General features: G+C 39.7%; 2 protein-coding genes across 2 annotated transcripts in view; one reads left to right on the forward strand and one right to left on the reverse strand.

Moving 5' to 3' along the window:
* LOC102227574 (non-muscle caldesmon-like) overlaps positions 1–11,454 on the forward strand; it is a 31,557-nt gene extending 20,103 nt beyond the window's left edge. The window contains exons 9-13 of the mRNA XM_023348645.1: positions 450–584; positions 1,348–1,446; positions 2,823–2,909; positions 3,923–4,022; positions 8,812–11,454. Of these exons, the coding sequence (XP_023204413.1) occupies positions 450–584; positions 1,348–1,446; positions 2,823–2,909; positions 3,923–4,022; positions 8,812–8,834 (444 nt within the window). The 3' untranslated portion in view covers positions 8,835–11,454. The remainder of the gene's footprint in view (positions 1–449; positions 585–1,347; positions 1,447–2,822; positions 2,910–3,922; positions 4,023–8,811) is intronic.
* LOC111611593 (mucin-5AC-like) lies at positions 4,065–14,815 on the reverse strand. Its single transcript, XM_023348637.1, has 3 exons — positions 14,685–14,815; positions 14,306–14,355; positions 4,065–8,476 (listed from the first exon to the last, which is right to left on the reverse strand). The coding sequence occupies exon 3, from the start codon at positions 8,459–8,461 to the stop codon at positions 5,438–5,440; it is 3,024 nt and encodes a 1,007-aa protein (XP_023204405.1). The 5' UTR covers positions 8,462–8,476; positions 14,306–14,355; positions 14,685–14,815; the 3' UTR covers positions 4,065–5,437.
* Positions 14,816–20,830: the final 6,015 nt, after the last annotated feature.

The raw sequence follows: 20,830 nt of genomic DNA on the forward strand, positions 1-20,830 counted from the left end.
TGTTTATGTTTTTCAGTAATGTTGGATATATTACTGAAAATAATTATTTTTCAGTAATATAATTAGTTAAAAATTATATTAAAATTATATTTTATTATATTAAAAGTGAAAATAATTATTTTCAGTTGTTTATTATTATTTTTAATTATTTTTATATTACTGAAAATAATTATTTTCAGTAATATAAAATATTATTTGATATATTATCTACATACCAGCTCATTTTGATACAGTGATATATACACATTGTAAGGGCCAACCATTAAAAAATAAGGCAGCACACATTTAAAACTAGATAGGTCTTATTGATCATATCTTTAAAAACATTTAAATGTGTTTACTGCATGATAACTGAACCACTTCAATATAACAATACACTATACTGTATATGAGACTTCATAAACATAGTCAGGTTATGTACATGCTGAAAACACAGATTTTCCTCTCAGAAAACCTCCCAGGAGCCACGGGCACTGAAGGTGTCGCTCTCTGACCTTCCCAATTCCCCAGAGGTCGTTGCCTCCAAGAAGAATCTGTTTGAGGCTGGAGAGGCCTGGAGCCCGAACGAAGGAGCAACATGCAAGGTGACAAAACACACACAGATTGTTGCTGACATATGGCATAAATATATAGAATGAGCATAGATCAATTTTTACGGACCTCCAACTGGGACTATGTAGACTTTACTCACTCTGGCACCTCTTGATATTTCATTGAAAGAAGCTTAAACTGTAAGAACAATGTGATGAAATTATGTAGCAATTTTGAGACTGCAACTATTTTAAACCTTTGTATTGCTTGATTCTCTGCCTAGAGGCTGAGAAGTTGACCAGTTGTATGCAGACTAAGAAAAATTAGATGATACTTACTTTATATGGTACCAAAATAATTCATATGTCCCGAGGTACAAAACAGATTGTTCCAACTCACTTCAGATATGTAGGATTTAAATTTAATTAAAACGATCCAATATTCAGTCGCACATTTCTCTGCTTAAAATAGAATTTTTTTTTTTATAAAATAATTTCATTATCTGTCTGCTGATTTGACATCAGCAAAACAGATGACCTTTGTGTTCGTCAGTCTGTAATAAATGACATCAATAATATGAATTTGTATGATAAATTGATTGTATATATATAAGATTACTTTAAAATGAGTTGCTAAATGCAAAATTTATAACAGTTTTACTCATCTCCACTGATCACCTCAATCATGTATCAGATTAAAGAATTTGGAAATAATAAAATCACATTTTTACTCCCTCATTTTCCTATGTGTTGCTAAAACAAAGAAATGGTTGTAAAACTGAAGTCCATGTTGTCTTTCCTCTACTTTCTGAATCAGGACACTGGCAGTCTGAAAGTGGGCGTGGCCAGCCTGATCACACACTGGGTAAAAGCCCCCTCAGAGCCCAGCAGCAAACAGTCACCATGCCGACCGTCTGTAAGTTCACTTTGAATCTACTGAATTTGTTCTCTTATGTCAAATAAAGAAAAAACATTTTTATAAACATAATCTCTGGTTTCTAAGCATAAGTTCATAGTTGTGCAGTGACATCTTATTCTGAGTGTAACATCTGATTTGGCAGTGATGTGTTAATTCTTATGATGAAGTGTCTTCTGTCTCTGTCTTTGGCTGTTCGACATTGAGTGCCATTTATTTATTCACTTTTAATCCTTTCTTGCCCGTATTTTGCATTTTTCTCTTGTTTTACCCTCTATTTTCTCAAAATCAGTATAAAACTCTTATTTGGCTTGTCCCCTCTATGGCAAAACAAGATGACAGGAACACTTGCTGCTAGTGCAGCTAAACCAGCTAAAGCTAACTTGGCTAAAGTCTCTGCATGAGAACATACCATCAACAGCACGCAAGAAGTTAAACAAACTCATAAAAATGAAATAAAGCTTGGGCATCTTTACTAGAGCTTTCATTCTTGTCAAGAACTGGACAATGCAACACTTTAGATCTGATAACTAATTGGCTCGCTTTATTAGGATGATAAAGCAGGTTTACCTGCTGCCAGGCTGCGCCCTCCACTGAGGTAAAACCAGGAGGAGGTGTCTGTGTTTGTATACTGAGCAAAGACAAGTAAAACTGAATTGTCCATTGGTTTTGGAGTGGCTGTTGCTTAAGTGTAATAACAACTCCAACTCAAGCAGACTCCACATGGCATTCATCTATCTCTCTGATAGATAAATCTGACATCTTGAATTTGATGCAACATTAACTAAATTAACTAACGCAAAACGATGACAAGTGACATTTATTTCATTTGAATGACTCAAACTCATAAGATTATGAGTTCCACCAGATGCTGGAGGTAACACAGCAATTTGTTGTTTGTTTACTGTTAATAAGAGGAGGTGATGGAAGAAATAAACAAAAATGGAAGACAGTCAGCATATTGCTGTTTCTTATGTCTTTATTCATGTCTGGTTGGTTGGTAGTCAGCTCAAACAAACCGACTGTGGACTGTGTAGAGATTTCAAAATCTCAAAATAAATAAATAAATAAATAAATAAATAAATAAATACTTGTTGACTAGAGTTGAGTTCTTTTCTCTCACACACTCAAGTGACACTTGGTGCTGATGGTTGGACTTTCTGAGACTTCCAGTTGCAATTATATGATTACTGTATTTATTAAAATCAGGGTTATAAAAGAGTGAATGTAATTTGATCTGAATCTGTCCATATGATTGGATTTGACTTGAATCCGGTTTATGGATAAACAGATTCCTACTCCTCTGTTGCCCCAGTGTGCATGTTTTCACCTTAGAGTTCTAACAGTTCTCTTCTGCTTCTGGATGCGTTTTACAGGATGTGAGGCCTGGAGGCGTGCTGCAGAAGAGGAACATGTGGGAAATATATGGAGACCCACCAGGGAGGACCGAACCAAAAGCAAAGGTTTGTAGCAACTGTTTTTTTTTCTCTTTCAAAATAACAGCTGGCCCATGGCAGTAAGTCTCTTCATGTCAGAATTACGCAGCACTGTTACAGTGATGCTAAGTACATCTTTAAATTCTAGAACGTTATGTATTCTGTTCTGTATCTTTCTATGAGTTCTGTATGTATGTAGAAGTAAATATGTAGATTAATGTGTGTGTTGTTTGTGTGCTTTTTGTACATACGAGGAAAAGGTTGAAATATTTTTCCAAAATAGTGAAATCTTAGGACTTCATGAATTGTAAGATTTTGCTTATCGTTTTATCTTGGTTAGATAAAAGTTATTCACAAAGCGCCATAGGGCAAGATGTTAGCAGCAGTGAGGAAAGGAGAGACGTTTTCTAAACAATGGATTGAACTGTGCTTACAGCAGGCACTGCATGTTGATGCTGTATGGCAAATAATACAATATTGCATAGTTTCATCATGGCACACTTCTCTTAAGCCAGTCTGGACTGTATGATTGTTAATTTATATCAACTGATTAAATTTTGTGTTTTTGTGCCTTTTTAGTTTTGTTCATTAACCAATCACAGTCAAAATTAAACCTTATTGATTCATTTCAGAAAGACAATCAGTAAATGCTACCTGGCCATAATATTTAAAAAATTTTTCAATCTTTGGTCATTTGTCTGATGGGATAAGAAGTTTTTGTTGTCAACACTCTTCACCAGTGGGTGGCGGTAATGCTCTTTAATTTATTTGCCAACGCCTGTTCAACAGAAGTTGAAGAACAGCCAATCACAGTCCCTAGAGGACGGCATCACCACTAGCAACAGGCTCAATTACACCTCCTCATTCAGACAGGAGTTTTCTGTCGTCTCCTTCACAGAGTGGCTCTCAGCAGCTGAATCACTCTGATGTCTATGGATGTGTAGGGAAAACCTTAACCCTACAGGTCAAAGAGTTAATCTGAACAAAAATCGTGGGGATTTTAACAGAAATAAACTTATTTCTGTCTCATCTCTTCACAGCCAGCACCACATGGGAAAAAACATAAATTTATTGTCACTGGTCATGGAAAATATGAGAAGATCTCTGTAGATGAATGTGGAGACCTCAGCCAAAATGCCGGTAGGACCTTCATCACAAATAGTACAACACAACAAACATAAATAGAGTTGTAATTATGAGCTTTATTTTTTGTTTCTGTGTGCATCCTAATCTATTAGAAATTGAAACTTAGTGGCAATGAAACATTATTTCAAGGTGTTATTTAGTACATAGATGGTTATTTTTACACTGCAAAAGCAAAACATGTCAGACAGTTTGGGTTTGACTTCTAAATTAAATTCTTTCCCTAAAAAAGAAGATGAAACTTGGCTTTTGTTGATGAAAATCTTCATTTTGAAAGTAATTAGACTTTATTATCTAGTCTATTAGATAAAATGGAGTTCTTTGATAAGTAGACTTTTGTCCACCCCCCATAAAAGGTGTTGATCAAGGGGAGATGATACTTAGTGAAAAAAAAAAATCAACAGCTACAGCCAAGAAGCGCAGAGCTTTCTACCATCTTTCACCATCTAACTAACATCCTGTACAGCACTTTGTCTGCATTTCATTCCTTTTCCCTTACAACTTTGACAACTCACAAAAAAATACTTTATTCTATATTTTCTCTACATTATTTATTTCTTTTTGACCTCTAAAATGCTGCCCATCTAATGTTAACCTACAGTCGCTTCTGGAGTGCTGTTTACGGTGTCTGCGTAATGTTCCAAATGAAAATCACAGTGATTATATAACAAAGTGGTTTGTTTATTACTGATGCCAAATTTGTAATTATGGAGGTCTATGAGGAGTGCATGATGTACTGGTGCCTTAATCAGTGATTCCTTTCATCGTGCTGTTTTTGAGGGCCGTTAATAGAACACATTAAACATTGTTGCTAATATAAACTTTCCTGCTTTTCTCTTCTTTCACTGAGGTGAGTGTTTCCAAAGAAAAGAGGGAAAAACATGTACAAACTCTACATTCATCATTTACTCAGAGGTGTTACATTGTGGCAAATAATACAATTTGGTAAAAAAAAAAAAAAAAAAAAAACCTTGTGTTTTTTTTAAAAATTTGATTATGGATTAACATATAGTCTAACATTTCTTGATAAATATAAAAATACTGCAAGATTGAACACAAGCAACAACCATGTACATACATATTCAGTGGCTCAGCAGCATCTCTAGTAAAAGTGTAATGAAAGAAGCAAATGGAAATTGTCAGATTACATCAACACTTTAATGTTTTGTGATGTCTGGAGACATTTAAGACAAGTCAACTCGTTTTTGCTTACTAATAAAAATAAAACCTCTAACAACCCTTAAGCTACCGTCATACTATAATGCATTTGTCAAGTATAAAGTTGGGGTTTAGTTTCCTTCAGCAGTGCTCAGAAGTCTTATGTTGACAGAGAAATTAATGTAGAGCTGTACATTAACTTACAGAACAAGTTTAGCCATGGTTTAATGTTTTCATTTCACATCAGGCATAGTTTAAGAAGCAGCAAACCCTCTGGCCTTCCTGTTAAAGTCTTTTGGTTCCTCTTCTTTACCTTTCCGTCCAATCAGACCCATTTCAAACACAACTGAGATTTTTGACACTGGTCTTGAGGCTGCTTCTCTCAGCTTCTTAGCATCAAATCTGGGGCTGAAAAGCAACACCGGTAGCCTAAACGCAAACGAAGGGACCTCCTTCTGATCATTACTTTTCTCCTCATTTTTTTCATCTTCACTTTTGCTTAGCTCAATCTGATGCATGATGTTCTCTTTGGAGGAGAACATCTGGAAGAGGACAGCATCCCACATTTTAGTTGCCTTTGGAGTGTCTGTGTCCTTGGGTGTAGCTAATTTCTCATCCTGACCACTTGGCTTCTCTTCTAGCCTCATCTCTTCACTCTGGTCCTGCCCTCGGATCTCAGCTTGAGAACCTGTCTCTGGGAATTTTGGTTCCTCCTGTTCCACCACCATGTGTTTCTTTAGTCGCGACCACCCACTCGCTTTTGATTTCATCCCCTTTGACTTTTGCATGACATTATGAAGAGATGCTGCTACTGCGGGGGAGTCATTAGTGCCCTTTTTGTCAGGTTTATCTGCTGAACATGGTTCTGTGTTGTTTTTATTGTTTTCAGTTGACTTGGTAGAAGGGGCCTCAATCGGCGGAGTAGGTTCAGCAGATTCAGATTTTGAGCATTCATGCTTAATCTGTGTAACAGGTGTCTTTGGTTCTATTATGACAGATTTGTCAGCTTTCACGTCAGATTTTGCTTTCTCCTCATCAGTCTGCACCTTCCCTCTACTCAAAAGCTTTTTTACGACCTTCAGGGAATCTTGGTCACCACTTTCTAGAAGAGAATCTTTTGTTTTTGTCTTTGTAGTTACTTTGGTTTTTCCTTTCTGGTTTTCAGAAGGCACAGCCACCGCTTTAGGCATTTTTTGAGTCGCTGTTGCTGCAACTGGACTGGTTGCTGTACATGGATCTTGTATTGATATTGTTCCTGTTGAGTCAGATGGTGTTGAAACTACAATAACTGGGACTGTGACACTGGAAAAAGCCTTTACATGACTCTGTTCCAGTTTTTCCTCACATGTAGTGGTGTCTTGTCTTTCAGAAATTTCAACCAATGATTGTTCCTTTACAATTGCTTCGCGACTACTCTGTTTTGAAACTTCTTTTTCAACTTTAACCTCATCTTGTGTTGGAGTCACTGAGGTTATAATGCAAAATGCAGGTGAATATGGTTGGATACCACCGTAAGCAGCGTATTCAGCTGGTGTAAGTCCACGGTAAACAGACTTTGACTTTTGAGAGTCTGGGGTTTTAGGTCTCTGAAAGGCCACATGTGAAATAGATGATGGTAATGTCTTTTGCTTTTTGTAACCTGGTGATGTGGTCAAAAGGCGAGATGCTTCAAAAGTTGGAGTTTTTGGCCTTTGATAAGCAGTGGCTACTTGTGTTGAAGACACAGATATAGGAGTTACAGCTCTTTGAGAGCCAACCGCTGAAACCGAGGTCACTCTTCTTGTCAGATCAGACTCTGATTTTGACTTTGTAATACTTTGTTTTATAGAGTTGTCTGCAGGTGTCACATCAGAGTGGACATCCCCATTTAATAAAGTTTCAGGAAGCTCTGCTGTCTTCAGATTAAGGGAGGGCAATGAAGTGCTCACAGTAGAAATTGTTTGGGGTGACCTTGATCTCTCTGGATCCACTGTGATTGGCGACACCGCAAACAGAAGAGGATTGGGTCGTGAGATTTCAAAGACAGGGGTTGCGGCTCGGCTGATGTGGTATGCTGGGGTTTTAGGTCGCCTGGATGACAGAAACTCATAAGTTGGTGTTTGAACTCTGACCTCAGATGTTGGGGTGGTGGTTTTATGTTCAGCTGTTTGAGTTGGTCTTGTTGTTTCTATGTTTGGAGTTGGAGTGGCTCGTTTGATTTCTGACACTGGAGTGACTCGCAGGGATTCTAACGTTGGAGTGACTCTTCTTACTTCAGCCTTTGGGGCGGCTCCTTTTACTTCTGATGTTGGAGTCTTTCTACCAGGAACTACGTCTAATAAAGGAGGCTGCATTGTTGTTGTTGTTGCCTTCCCTCCTCTGATCTCAGATGCTGTGAGCACTTCTTGTTTTGTTTCTGCTAATGTTTTACTTTGAGGTACTATGCTGCCAATAGCAGTTAATCCAGCCGTGTCGTACACTGGAGGTGTCCTGGATGTTTCATAATATGATGTGCTTGCTGTATACATCCTAATCTGAGGCACTTCAAACATCGGCTTTGGTGATTTTGAAGGCTCAGTTGCTTTAAATGTTGGACGTGGACTTTTGGATTTTATGAGTGGGGTCAACACAGTAAGAGGCCGAACCACAGGTTGACCCACTGGTACCGGATGTTGAGTTGCACCTGAACTTGTGATTTTTGAATGTGGGATGCCTACATAAGGGGCAAGTCTCAAACCAGCTTGGCTTTCAGTAAATGTTTCCAGTTCAGTTGTTTGTATGCTTACCTCAGGCATAGAGGAATATGGCAGTGATTGCTTTGCTTCTCCTGGAGAGGCTAAGACTTTGGAAAACTGATTTGAAGCAGAACTTAATGACGTTTTTGTGATTTGGTGTGAGTATGTGCATGAAGGGGTGGCCGCCGTGGGAGGCGACATCCTAACTGCTCGATCAAAAGCTGCACGCTGCGGGTAAGGGGACGGCACATGTTGATACAATGGCCTGACAGTGAACCGTGGAGGTTGCTGGATGCTGTTGAGTCGAGGGGTTGTCTCTGGTTTTTGAGGGGAAGTTGAGTGGTCGCTGCGCTCCAGGTCAGGGCTTGCTTCATTTACAGGGGAAAGGCTCGACCGGAAAGGTGTAGCAGACTGTGAAGTCTGGGTGGAGGCCTTTTTCTTTGCAGTCCTTTTGAGGAGTTTCTGAAGACGGACATTGTCTTTTCCAGGCTTGGGCAGCAGTGGTGGAGGGTACTGCTGGGAAAACAGGCCCAGCTGGTGGATAGTGCCATAAACAACAGACATGAATGCTTCTGCACCCTATTGAAAAAAAGAGATAAAGCATTCTTAAAACTTAGCCTAAAGTTTCACAATTGTTCATTGTTTTATATTTTCACATGCAAGTCATTTAAATAGAAGTGTTAACCTCAAAGCAGCTGGTCAGTGGGGACGGCACATTAAACATATTTTCTTTTTTTAATGTCTATAACATCATCATCTCTTTCCTCTTTTACTAACTTAATCCTGAATACTAAAAAGTTGGAAGTGGACAAACTCAGTTTCTCTTTCAAACAGAATTTATCTTCAAAATACACCAGGTTAATAGAAGTTTCACATTTTCAATATCTAATGTTTTTCCTCTGTCCCTTTTGTAGGTTTGTGTTACAGTGATTGCTGAGGAAGCATTTCCTCTCCTGCTGCCTACGTGATCTTGCAACACCTGACATGCTGATGCAGGAACTTTGCAACAGGAACGTCTATATTTTTTCTGACCATCTCTAGAGGAAATGCACCTACAACCCCAAACCCAGGCCCAAATATATATATATATATATATACCCTTGGCAGATTTAGGCTAAGTAATTTATTTTTTTTATTTATGTTTTATTAAAATCCTAGTATGTTGAAAATGCAAACCGTTCTCAATAAACAGTGGAAAATTATTTTATTGGCAATCACACCGTTCCTTCCAATTGATGAGTAGCTTTTCACTTCTTTCCACTGATTTGTTGCTGACATATTCTCCAAGTCTTTAAGCTTGGACGCCCTCCATCACCCTAATCTTAAGCTTCACTCATGGATTCTCAATTATATTCATGTTGGTATGCCTTCTGCAGCCTACAAGAATATTAATTCTTCCATTCAGGAGAAAGACTTTCAGAAATCTGTCAGGGGTATGAATGATTTTGGACTCAATTGTACAAATTAAAAATTAAAGCCCACAAACAAATATCTGATGGTTATAGGTGTGATCCTCTTTATATCTTCCTGCTTTCTGTTTTTACCATTATGAGTCTATCTAAATGTGAGTTAGTTTTCAGTTTTCTTCTGTTCAAGACGATCATTTGTAAAACGTTTACAGTTTGAATCATCTCGAGTAAATGGATCACATCAATGTTTGACCTGTTCAGCACTTTTTAGCTTGAGGACAATCAAAACTGCAAAAGCTCTGAGCACCAGCCACAGTTAAAAGCAGACGTTAGATGTTACACACTGTATAAAAACACACAACCATTTTATTCTGTGACATTAAATCTGAATAAATGTTATGTTATTTCGGCCACTTGGGATTACCAAAACTAGTTGATAGATGCCAGAAAAATAATGGAAACATTTATTTTTACAACTTTGTTCTAATTCAGACAGTTTTTTCAACTGTATGAGTTATGTAATATTGGGCATCCTTCCACGAATTTTTCACCAAAGTTTACTAGAATTTTATTTGGATTTTTTTTTTGTGCTAGAACAATTTTGATTTAGACATTTTTTAAATAAGTTCTTTACATTATTGTTCTATTAAATAATATGCAAACTTTTATGGCATTGTAACTTACTTATGTAACATCACATAAAAATCTAAATAGGAAGGGAATTGTGGACCTCCACTATTTAGTTCATCCTTGGGAACAATCTCCAGATGCATGTGCGTGCCACATACACATGTTAAAACAATTATATGTAAGCATAAACACCACAGTAATTTCCAGCTGTCTGATCTAACCAATGAGAGGGAAGACAGGTCTGTAATGTCACTCAGCCAAGAGGAGTCAGATTACAGTTTTCAAACTCACTCATGGACATTTCTTAATATCTGTCTGATTAAACTAAAATGAAACTGTGTTAGTAAAATTGCCATCATTACAATTTGGAGTAAAAATGGCAAAATCTGCAGTCCTGAGAACACCATATCAACTATGATGTAAGAGGTTAACACTATGATATCTTGTGCATTTTTGGGGGAATGATGATTTTCACAAAAAAAGTAGGCATCACAAGAAAAGAAAAGTACTTTAAACAATTAACGTCTCACCTCCATACAAGAGCAAGGAAGTTAAACCTGCAAACAAAATAGTCTTCGAAGTGAACAATGAACCCAGTCATACTAGTTATTTACTGGTTACAAAGTGTATTAAATATATATATAAAAATAGCCATTTAAAACTCCCTCAACCCTATTACCACCTTTCCACAGCAGGTCTGCTGAAATGCCAGCAAGCTTGTGGAAGGCCCAAACCAACCCAACTCATACATTTCAAAATTTTATATAAAGGTAAACGGCTGAATTTGAAGAAATTTACAGAATAATCTCTGACTCATTTTTCTAGCATTTAGAAGTAGTCTACCAGAAAGTCTATTTGACTGTCATAGGGATTGGAACAGTCTTCTCTCTAAAGATAATAAAATAATTTAACAGAAGAAACAATTATAAAGAAAAAAAATAAAAAATGTAAAACTTTTTATGGAAAAAAATTGCATGTTTTCTAATTGCTGACAAATTTTGTTAAATCATTTTTGGTGATTTGCCTTTGGTCAGGTGTTCCAAGCCTTTAAAGTTGGAATCCCTCTTTGCCATCACCATAATCTGACAGCAAATATTCTCTATTAGATTCAAATCAGGATGTTCCCTCTCCATAACTTATGTTACAATGTCTTTCTTTTGACGTCCAGTCAAAATTGACATGTTGGTAAAATGAAAAGGTTGATTTAAACTTTAAACTTACAAAGGCATGAATACTTTTTTGGTCTAGCTATAAAAAACTGCTGTTAAGTGTATGTAAGAATCATAAATATTATACAGTGCATAGTTGTGACAATTGTGGTGGACATTTGCTTATTGAAATTTGACTTTGTGATATTTAGCTTAATAGTTACACCTTTGAACACTAATGGATGCTTTAGTTCATACATGTCTGCTTCTGTCTCAAAATGCTTTTACTTTTATTCTTTTTGAACAAGATTTTTTCGCTTCTATTTTTATGCCACTTTGAAAATATTAAATAAAATCAGTACCTATTCTTCTAATATGTCAACTGTTTTTATTATACCCATCGTGTCAAACAACTACAACATTCACTGTATTAAAACATTTAAATGTTTTAATAACACTTTACAAAATAATTGCTATCTTCCCATGCTTAAAAGATTCATTAAAATTCTTTTTTTTTTCAAGGAGAGACTTCATGTGTACTGTACGGAACATCCTGTAATAAAAGGCCAACACAGACCACCAGTGATCTCAAACTCTGTCCAGCATTCAATGTAAAATCCACAAATTAACAAAATCTGTGTTTTTAAGAAGAAATTGGATGAGAGGTATTATATATATATACAAAGATGGCATACACTCTTGGTGTATATATATATATATATATATATATATATATATATATATATATATATATATATATACTGTATATCACAATTGTGTGAACTCTATATGTTTCCAGAAATGTCTCTCTCACTCTCTCTCTCTCTCTCTCTCTATATATATATATATATATATATATATATATATATATATATATATATATATATATATATATATATAGAGAGAGAGAGAGAGAGAGAGAGAGAGATTTCTAGCAACATATATAGTTCACACTATTGTGTGAAACTTCATTTCAAACAATGTATTGAAACAAAACACCAGCGGTGGATATGTTTCAACAAAACATGTCAAAGTCTTAATAACAATTATAGCTTGAAGTGCTGTTCATAAATCGACTTATTGAGACATGGCCCTTCTTCATGAAGGACAGCCCTCATGTCATTGAGCTTCTGGTGTCCAGAACTACAAGCCACTACATGGTGACTCAGCTGATTACACAAGGCTTCTGTAGGATTCAAGTCTGTAGAATGTCCAAGTTCTCCATTGAAGAACCCCACTGTCCAGCAATCACTCTCTTGTGATGTGACCTTGAGCATTCTCATCCATGATGATGACATTGTTCTTCATGCAGGGACACCATGACTGAATTAATGATGTTACTCAAGTAGCATGGGTTGTGTAGGGCAGCCCTTTATTGACACACTAGTCCACACTGTAACACCACCGTCTGGTGGCACGGTGTTCTTCTTGATGTCTCCAACATCGCTGGCGACCATAGTTTCTGTTTAGAGTGAATCAACTTTCATCAGAGAACTGCACTGAAGCCCTCTGGTCCCTTATCCAGGATAACTTCCCCCTGCCAGAGTTCTGGGTGGCTCAGCTGATAGAGCACACACACTCTGTGCAGAAGCTAACTGTCAGTTTGCTGTTCAATAAAAACCACTATATCCAAAACATCTTTTAAAAAATTGTCTCTGGTCAATGCAAGATGATGGCGCCTTTGCCTGATGATGTGCTCAATATCCTTGCAAGTTGTCTAATACACAGACTATGCTGATGTAGACGGATTTCAATGTTCTGACCTGACATTTGGGTGATTCTCAGTTCATCTAAATTTGCTCAGAGTTGAGTGGCATTAATCATCCAGTTCCCCAGGGCACTGCTCACAATGAAGAGGTCATCCGTGTGGGATGTGGTCAAAGAATGTCCACTTTTATGCCTTTCTCCGACTCTTCCGGTCTTTCTGTATCTCTGTTGCAGCCTGCTGGTGACATTCTAAGCTCAGGGTCCAATTCCGTCAGAAAACGTCCTCGACCTTCACAATGCCAAGTTACTGTGGATCAGTTCTTAAGTGTTGTCCTGGTCTCATTATGTTAAATGTGAACAGCATGATGAAGAAGAGTGGACTCTTGATGTTCCTGCATTCATTAAAAACTAGAGAGCCTCAGTAAAGAGTTAAAAAATTTATGTTTGATGCTAAATCTGAATTTTATGATGCAGTTTTGATTGATTATTGCAGGTGCAGCTTCGCCCATAAACAATGTTTCTGTCACAAGAGTACATCACCTGCTGGAAAGTAAATGTACAGGTGCATAGCGTCTGTACATTTCAATTGTTCTAGCAGTTGGTTCCATCTTGTAATAATTTTTTTTTTTATTGCAGGTGTCAAGGGCATCAAGACACCTGCAATAAAAGCTAGACCAAAAATACTTGGCATGTTTTTGTTTTTTTGCAGTGTCCAAATTCAATGCAAGGCTCAGTGAACTGTATTGATAATTCCACGATTATTGTCATTTAAAGTTCTTCTTCATCATCATCATCATTGCTGCTGCTGCTGTCCCAAGAGGCAAAGCTCGTAGACCCCTGAGTTTTGGTTCCATTGTAATGATGGGACGTATTATTGGACTGTGACTAACTGCCCATCAGGTGTTTGCTTTTTTATTTATAACATGCTGAAAGTGAACGCTCATTATACCTTATGTTCTCATGTCTCTCTGGCACTGGATAATATCTTTGACATGTGACATCACCGAGGAAAACATGAGGGCCAATTAGGCATGAATGCCCCATGAGTATGCAGCTTTGGCACACGGCCTGGGAGCCATTATTTTAGGCCTAAAAAATAACACTCAGGATGTGTCACACTGCCAGAACATTGTGTCACCAGCCTTAACCCTGATTTACCAGATCAGAGAACCATCTGGGCAGTTTAAGGTTCTGGCATAATTAAGTTCAGTGTTTATCTCGCTATGTGTCACCCCCGTGATATAGAGGCACAATCTGATAAATGTTTAGAACTCTCCCAGCTCCCCCATTCTGCACTTAGCCGCCAGCCTGACACATGAGATACTCATTCCTCCTTTTAAGGCTCTGCTAGTGTTGGCATTTGTAGTTCTTTTAGGATGCAGGTTCAAAAGAGGAAAGTCTAATAATAGATGTGCAACAAAAACTCAAACAGAAATGTCCTGCTTATGCGCGTGAATACAAGCTACAGACTTAATGTCAAGCAATAAGTTTGGACGTAAATGAAAACGACTTACCAGGCGAAGAACTTATTGGTGGAGTTTAAAGTGCTCCAGGCAGGTTTCCCCTGGCAGGACAGGACAGTGTTTTCATTAATGGTAAAATGTCAAGGTGAAAAGTGAGCATTTATTAGAGCTGTTCAATTGAAATTACAAGTGAATGTTACTCTGTATTATAACCGGGACAGATGATCAATGGTAAAATTAGTGTTTAAGCTACGGGGGTTGAAACATTGAAATCATAACCCTGTCAGTGCTTCAGTTTTGCAGAGGACAAAAAAAGTTACCCTTCCACACACGTAAGGTCTCAGCGTGTATCCAAAAGCAGCTGCCTCCGTAACATAACGCTTTTCCTCTGGTCTGGAAAATAAAAGGTGTAATTGAAGGGAATTGTTACCTGTAGGACTGCTGCTTGGGGGTGGCCGGCCAGCTGCTGCCTGCTTGTCCCAGCCTGGAGTGTCAGAACAGCAGGTTCATGTTGAGACCAACTCGACCCCCCTTCCTACAAATGGAAGGAACGGGCGCCATGGCATTCCAAAAATAAACCCTGAGCGCTGTGGGTTGCTCAGAAGCTGCAGCAACATTGTGACCCCAGAGAAAGTTGAGGCGAGATGTAGCTGAAAGGCCAACACCCAATTTTTACAAACACAGAGCTCTGAGTGAGCTTTGAAGCCCACCTAGGGGTCCTTGAGAAGATAAAAAAAAAAATTAAATGCTACAGAGTTAAATTTAAATGCTACAGTTTTTTCAGCTGGGCCATTTTACAAAATAAGTTATCGCAAGGAATATTACAACAGCAATATTGTCAGACTCTTCCAGTTCATTCAATTCCAGTTTAGTCCAACACTAATCAGTCTAACTCAGTCAGAGTGCTATTCTTTGAAGGGGAGAATTTGAAATAACACTCTTTTTCCCAAAACACTATATCTCAATATTTCAGTTTCCTCAAAGACAGCAAAAAAAATAAATAATACAATTGCAGAAAAATTTTAAGTAAACTTATCTATCATCAGCAATGATGATAGATAAGAAATGATGATAGCAATGATGATAGCAATGTTGTCTCAAGGCACAATTAATCAAGGATCTTGATTTGCAAAGGAGAAAGGAGAGAAACAGGGGAAGTGATCATAAGTGTAAATTCAGATACTAATTTGACACTGTATTACATCATCACTAACCCGACGCTGTGTGAGGAAGGGTCGGGTTTTATGATCATTTAATCACGACTGGCTACAATACACCCTTCAAATTATAGTAATAGCAATGATGCTGATGAATGTCTATGATTCTGGTCCTTTATCCAACTTATGATTGCTTACAGTGGATTTGACACACTGCACTTCAAGTAGTGAAGTGTAGTGCATACACAGGAGTGTATGCCATCTTTGTGTTTAAACACTTCCTTTACTGTTAGGAATATTGTGTTCTTCTGAGGTTAGTAAAGTAAACTACCCTGTGACTGATAAAATAATCTAAGGCTGACCTGTTATGAGTCACATCGCCTGCGCAATCCTGGTTCGCTACCTTAATAAACAAGTGATAGGACTTGTTTGGTGAATAGAATGTATTATAACACCATATTATAACATCTATTTGGTTATTTTGTTCAATTATTTTACTTTTTTTTACTAATTATACACCCAGTAATTAAATCACTGCTAATAAACAAGGTGTTTCATGAGATCTTATCAGCAAATTCAACACCTGAAATCCCAAAAATGTCAAATAAAGCAGCAAAAGTTCTCAAAACAAACTTTTGCTGTGATGTTTATGTGAAAAGGGAATACACGGATTTAGAGAAAGTGAGCATTTTTTATTGTGGTAGATGAGTCAAGGGACATTGCTACCTAAAACTTGTATTTGTTTTCTTAGAAGAAACACAAATCCTATAAATAGCTTATGTGTTTTTGTGAACATTTTCTTGACTCATAGAGAGGATTTTCACAACGCTGAACCTCCTGGGTTCAGCTTTGCCACCCAGGCCAGACCTTTTCCCCTCCCTAATGTAAAATGTTCTAGATCCCCCACTAGGTGGCAGATGTGGTAACTAAGCGAACCTGGAACTAAAATAAGCAGAATGTCACTGTGTGCAGGAGCTACGTCCAGTCACATGTTGGGGAGCAGAGGAGCAGCTCCCAGCTGACAAAGTGGATCAGCAGCCCAGAACCAGGCAGAAGCTGCAAACAGGTCTGACTGAGCAGCAGATTTCAGATAATCTCCAGCCACGCAGAAAGGAAAAGGAAAGGTTTAAGTTTAGTCTGGGAGCTGGTTCCACAGGAGACAAGTCTGAGAATTAAAGGATCTGCCTCACATTCTACATTTTGAAAGTCTAGGAGTAAATCTGCAGTCTGAGAGCAAAGTGCTCTGTTAGGAATATATGAACCGATGTCTGATGGAGTTGATTATTAAGGGCTTTACATGAGAGAAGGAGAAACATAACTTCTGTTCTGAATTTAACAGGGAGCCAATAAAGGCAAGCTAAAATAAAAGAAATATGATCTCTCTTTTTAATTGTAATCAGAACCTTTACTGAAGCATTTTGTATGGAACTCTCAAGGGGACATGTGGAATTGTCTGAATGGTTTAAAGGGCACTTCTCACACTTCTCATGTTCAGTTCCATCTCAACCTTAACAGACATTAAAAAAAAATAAATAAAATGGCACCGGCACAGCTGGCTGCTTGCAGACGCAGCTCCCGTCGTGTGTTAATCTGTGTATATTTGCTGTAACCGATTAAGGATCCGTGCTTAAAGAACCCATGGATCATCAGTTAAGCTTTCCACAATGGCTGGATGTGGTTCTGTCGCTGTTCTTCGCGTTCTTCTGCTACTTTTTCTACTCTTTGTTATGGAGAACCTCGCTGAACGGAGTAGCGGCATTGTTTATGCGCGTGAACAGCTGACTGCGCTGTGTAAGCCTTTGCTGCTGCCCGGAGACGGGCCTGTGGTCCCGGAGGAGTTACGGAGGAGACGACGGGGCTGCAGGTCTGAAGTAAAACGGAGGGAGAAGAGGAGACGGCACAAACCAGCGGTACAGGCGATTATTGTGGGGAACGTGAGGTCTTTGGGGAATAAGGCGGATAAACTCACGGCGCTGGTTAGGACCCAGAAGGAGTACAGGGAGTGCAGTATCTTCTGCTTCACGGAAACCTGGCTACACTCGCTTATTCCGGACTACAGCGTGGAGGTCCCTGGATTTACCTTGGTGTGCGGGGACAGGAACTTTTCCAAGAGTCGGAAGAAGAGGGGCGGCGGGATTGCACTTTATGTGAGTGAGAGGTGGTGTAATCCCGGTCATGTTAACGTGAAGGAACAGATTTGTAGCCCGGACATTAAACTTCTGGCTGTGGGAATGCGGCCGTATTATTTACCGAGGGAGTTTACGTCCGCCATTTTGATCGCTGTTTACATTCCCCCATCAGCTGATGCAGCGGTGGCCTGTGACGTCATCAGCTTTACCGCAGCCAAACTCCAGACTCAACACCCGGACGAGTTCATGGTAATCGCAGCTGACTTTAACCATGCCTCATTGGACAAAACTCTACACAACTTCCAGCAGTATGTTGACTGTCCCACCAGGGAAAACAAAATGCTGGATCTCCTGTATGCCAATGCCAAAGATGCATACTGCGCCACAGCCCTGCCCCTCCTTGGCAGGTCGGACCACATCTTGGTAAGGATGACTCCCAAGTATGTCCCTTTAGTGAGTAGGCAGCCTGTGCGCATCAGGACGGTGAGGAGGTGGACACAGGAGGCAGCTGAGGCACTGCAGGACTGCTTTGGGTCGACAGACTGGGATGTGCTCTGTGGGCCTCATGGGGAGGACATCGACAACATGTCTGACTGCATCACGGACTACATCAGATTCTGTGAGGAGACTGTCATGCCAGCCCGGACCGTGCGCTGCTTCTCCAACAACAAACCCTTTATTACCAGTGACCTGAAGGCACTTCTAAACATAAAGAAGATACCTTTCAGGTCTGGAGATAAGGAGGAGCAGAGGAGAGTCCAGCGTGAACTCAGAGAGACACTGAGGACATGCAAGGACAACTACAGGAGGAAGCTTGAGTCTAAACTCGAGCAGAACAGTGGGAGAGATGTGTGGAAAGGAACAAAGCAAATTGCTGGGATGAAGGGGAAAGACACACAGACATCTGGGAGCCTGGATAGAGCAAACCAGTTCAACCAGTTTTTCAACAGGTTTAGCTCACCTCCTGCTACTCCCCTACCACCACCATCCCCCCACACATCCACACTGCCCCAAGTTGTTCAATCCACCTACCGGCATTCTCCTGCACACCACCTCTCCTTCAGCCACCCCCCCTCCTCCTTGCTCATCTCCACTGCAGACAACAACACCTACCCCCAGCTAACGGTGACTACAGGCCAGGTTAAGAGACAGTTGGAGCGATTGCACCAGGGGAAGGCTGCAGGACCTGATGGCATTACACCACGGATCCTGAAGACCTGCTCCAGCCAGCTGTCCCCTGTACTGGCACACATGTACAACCTGAGCTTGAGGCTGGAGAGAGTCCCGCTGCGGTGGAAGACATCACATGTGGTTCCTGTTCCCAAGAAGCCAAGGCCATCCGACCCAGAGGACTACAGACCAGTTGCTCTCACATCTCATGTGATGAAGGTCATGGAGAGACTGGTCCTGGCCGAGTTGAGGCCTCGGGTGAGGACGTTTCTAGACCCCCTGCAATTTGCCTACCAGCCCCACTTAGGAGTTGACGATGCCGTCATCTTCCTGCTGCACCGAGCACTGTCGCACCTGGATGGTGGAGGAGACACTGTGAGAATCACATTCTTTGATTTCTCCAGTGCCTTCAACACCATCCAGCCTCTGCTGCTGGGTGAGAAGCTGCGGAGGATGGGTGTCAACGACTCAGTGATCTCCTGGGTTACTGACTACTTGACAGGCAGGCCACAGTTTGTCCATCTGGGCAGTGTCCTGTCTGATGTGGTGGTCAGTGACGTAGGAGCTCCACAGGGAACTGTGGTTTCTCCCTTTCTCTTCACCTTGTACACCACTGACTTCCAGTACAACTCTGAGTCATGTCACCTACAGAAGTTTTCTGATGACTCAGCGGTTGTCGGGTGTATAGGGGATGGAGGGGAGGGGGAGTACAGGACACTGGTGGACAGCTTTGTGGAGTGGTCTGACCAGAATCACCTGAGGCTCAACATTAGTAAGACCAGAGAGATGGTGATTGACTTCAGAAGGAAGAAGATACCTTCACGACCACTGAAGATCAAAGGGGAAGTGGTGGAGGAGGTGGAGGATTACAAATACCTGGGAGTTGTAATCGGCAACAGACTGGACTGGGCATCTAACACTGACGCTGTGTGCAAGAAGGGGATGAGCAGACTCTATTTTTTAAGGAAGCTGAGATCCTTCAATGTGTGCAGCAAGATGTTGGAGACCTTTTATCACAGTGTTGTTGCCGGTGCCATCTTCTTTGCTGCTGTGTGTTGGGGAAGCAGCATCAGAGCCAGCGACTCTAATAGACTGGACAAAATCATCAGGAAAGCTGGCTCTGTACTGGGACTAAGGCTGGTCCCAGTACAGTCCCTGGAAACTGTGGTGGAGAGGAGGGCACTGAAGAAGGTTCTGCCTATTATGGACAATAAACAGCACCCTCTCCACCACATAGTGGACAGACAGCGGAGCACCTTCTCACATAGGCTGCTACAGCTCCGCTGTCGTAGAGACAGATACAGGAAATCCTTCCTGCCACATGCCAACTCACTGTACAATAAAAGCTAAATCATTGTTCTGCACTAATCAGTCCAATTTTGCACAACTGCACTGTGGCACACTTGCTGTACATATATTTACATATACATACTGTATCTGCATTTTTTGAATCTTTGCAAGGACTGCTCTAAGTTGCTATTTATATTAATAGCATTTTATATTTTTACAAGTCATAGCATTTTATATTTTATTTTTATTTTTTATTTTATCTACAACTACTACTCAGTGGTAGTTGTTATTGTGTCTTGTCTCTATGCTGTAACTGCGAAGTAATTTCCCTGCTGGGATGAATAAAGTACTTCTATTCTATTCTATTCTATAAACATTCAGTGAATAAATCGATTTTCAATCAGTTTGTTTGCACCTAAGAGTTAAAAATAATAAATACGTTTTATTATTATAAAACACGGCAAACTAGTTGAGGTAGAGGGCCGAAATAATTGCTTATTTCCGATGAGTGTGTCAATCATCTCCAGGCCTCGTCTTTGTTCTTTCACAATTATCGATTTATTCCATTTTGATTATCATGCTTCAAACTTTGCAAGGACTGACCACCCCGCTCATCCGCTTCCTCATAAACACAAAGCCAGCAGTTCAATAACCTTCCCATTCATACTTAGAGACAGCCACGCCCACATCGACATGCCCACCACCCAAGTGTCAAAGCCTCGTGCTTCTGTTACATCAATAATTGCTTATTTCATTCATATGGCTCTCACAGAGCCTCAGTGAAATTTTTTGTATCATTATTAACTCTTTGGTGCAAAAAACTGATCGTA

Source organism: Xiphophorus maculatus, chromosome 2 (genome assembly GCF_002775205.1).
Source record: "Xiphophorus maculatus strain JP 163 A chromosome 2, X_maculatus-5.0-male, whole genome shotgun sequence".
Classification (NCBI taxonomy): Eukaryota; Metazoa; Chordata; class Actinopteri; order Cyprinodontiformes; family Poeciliidae; genus Xiphophorus; species Xiphophorus maculatus.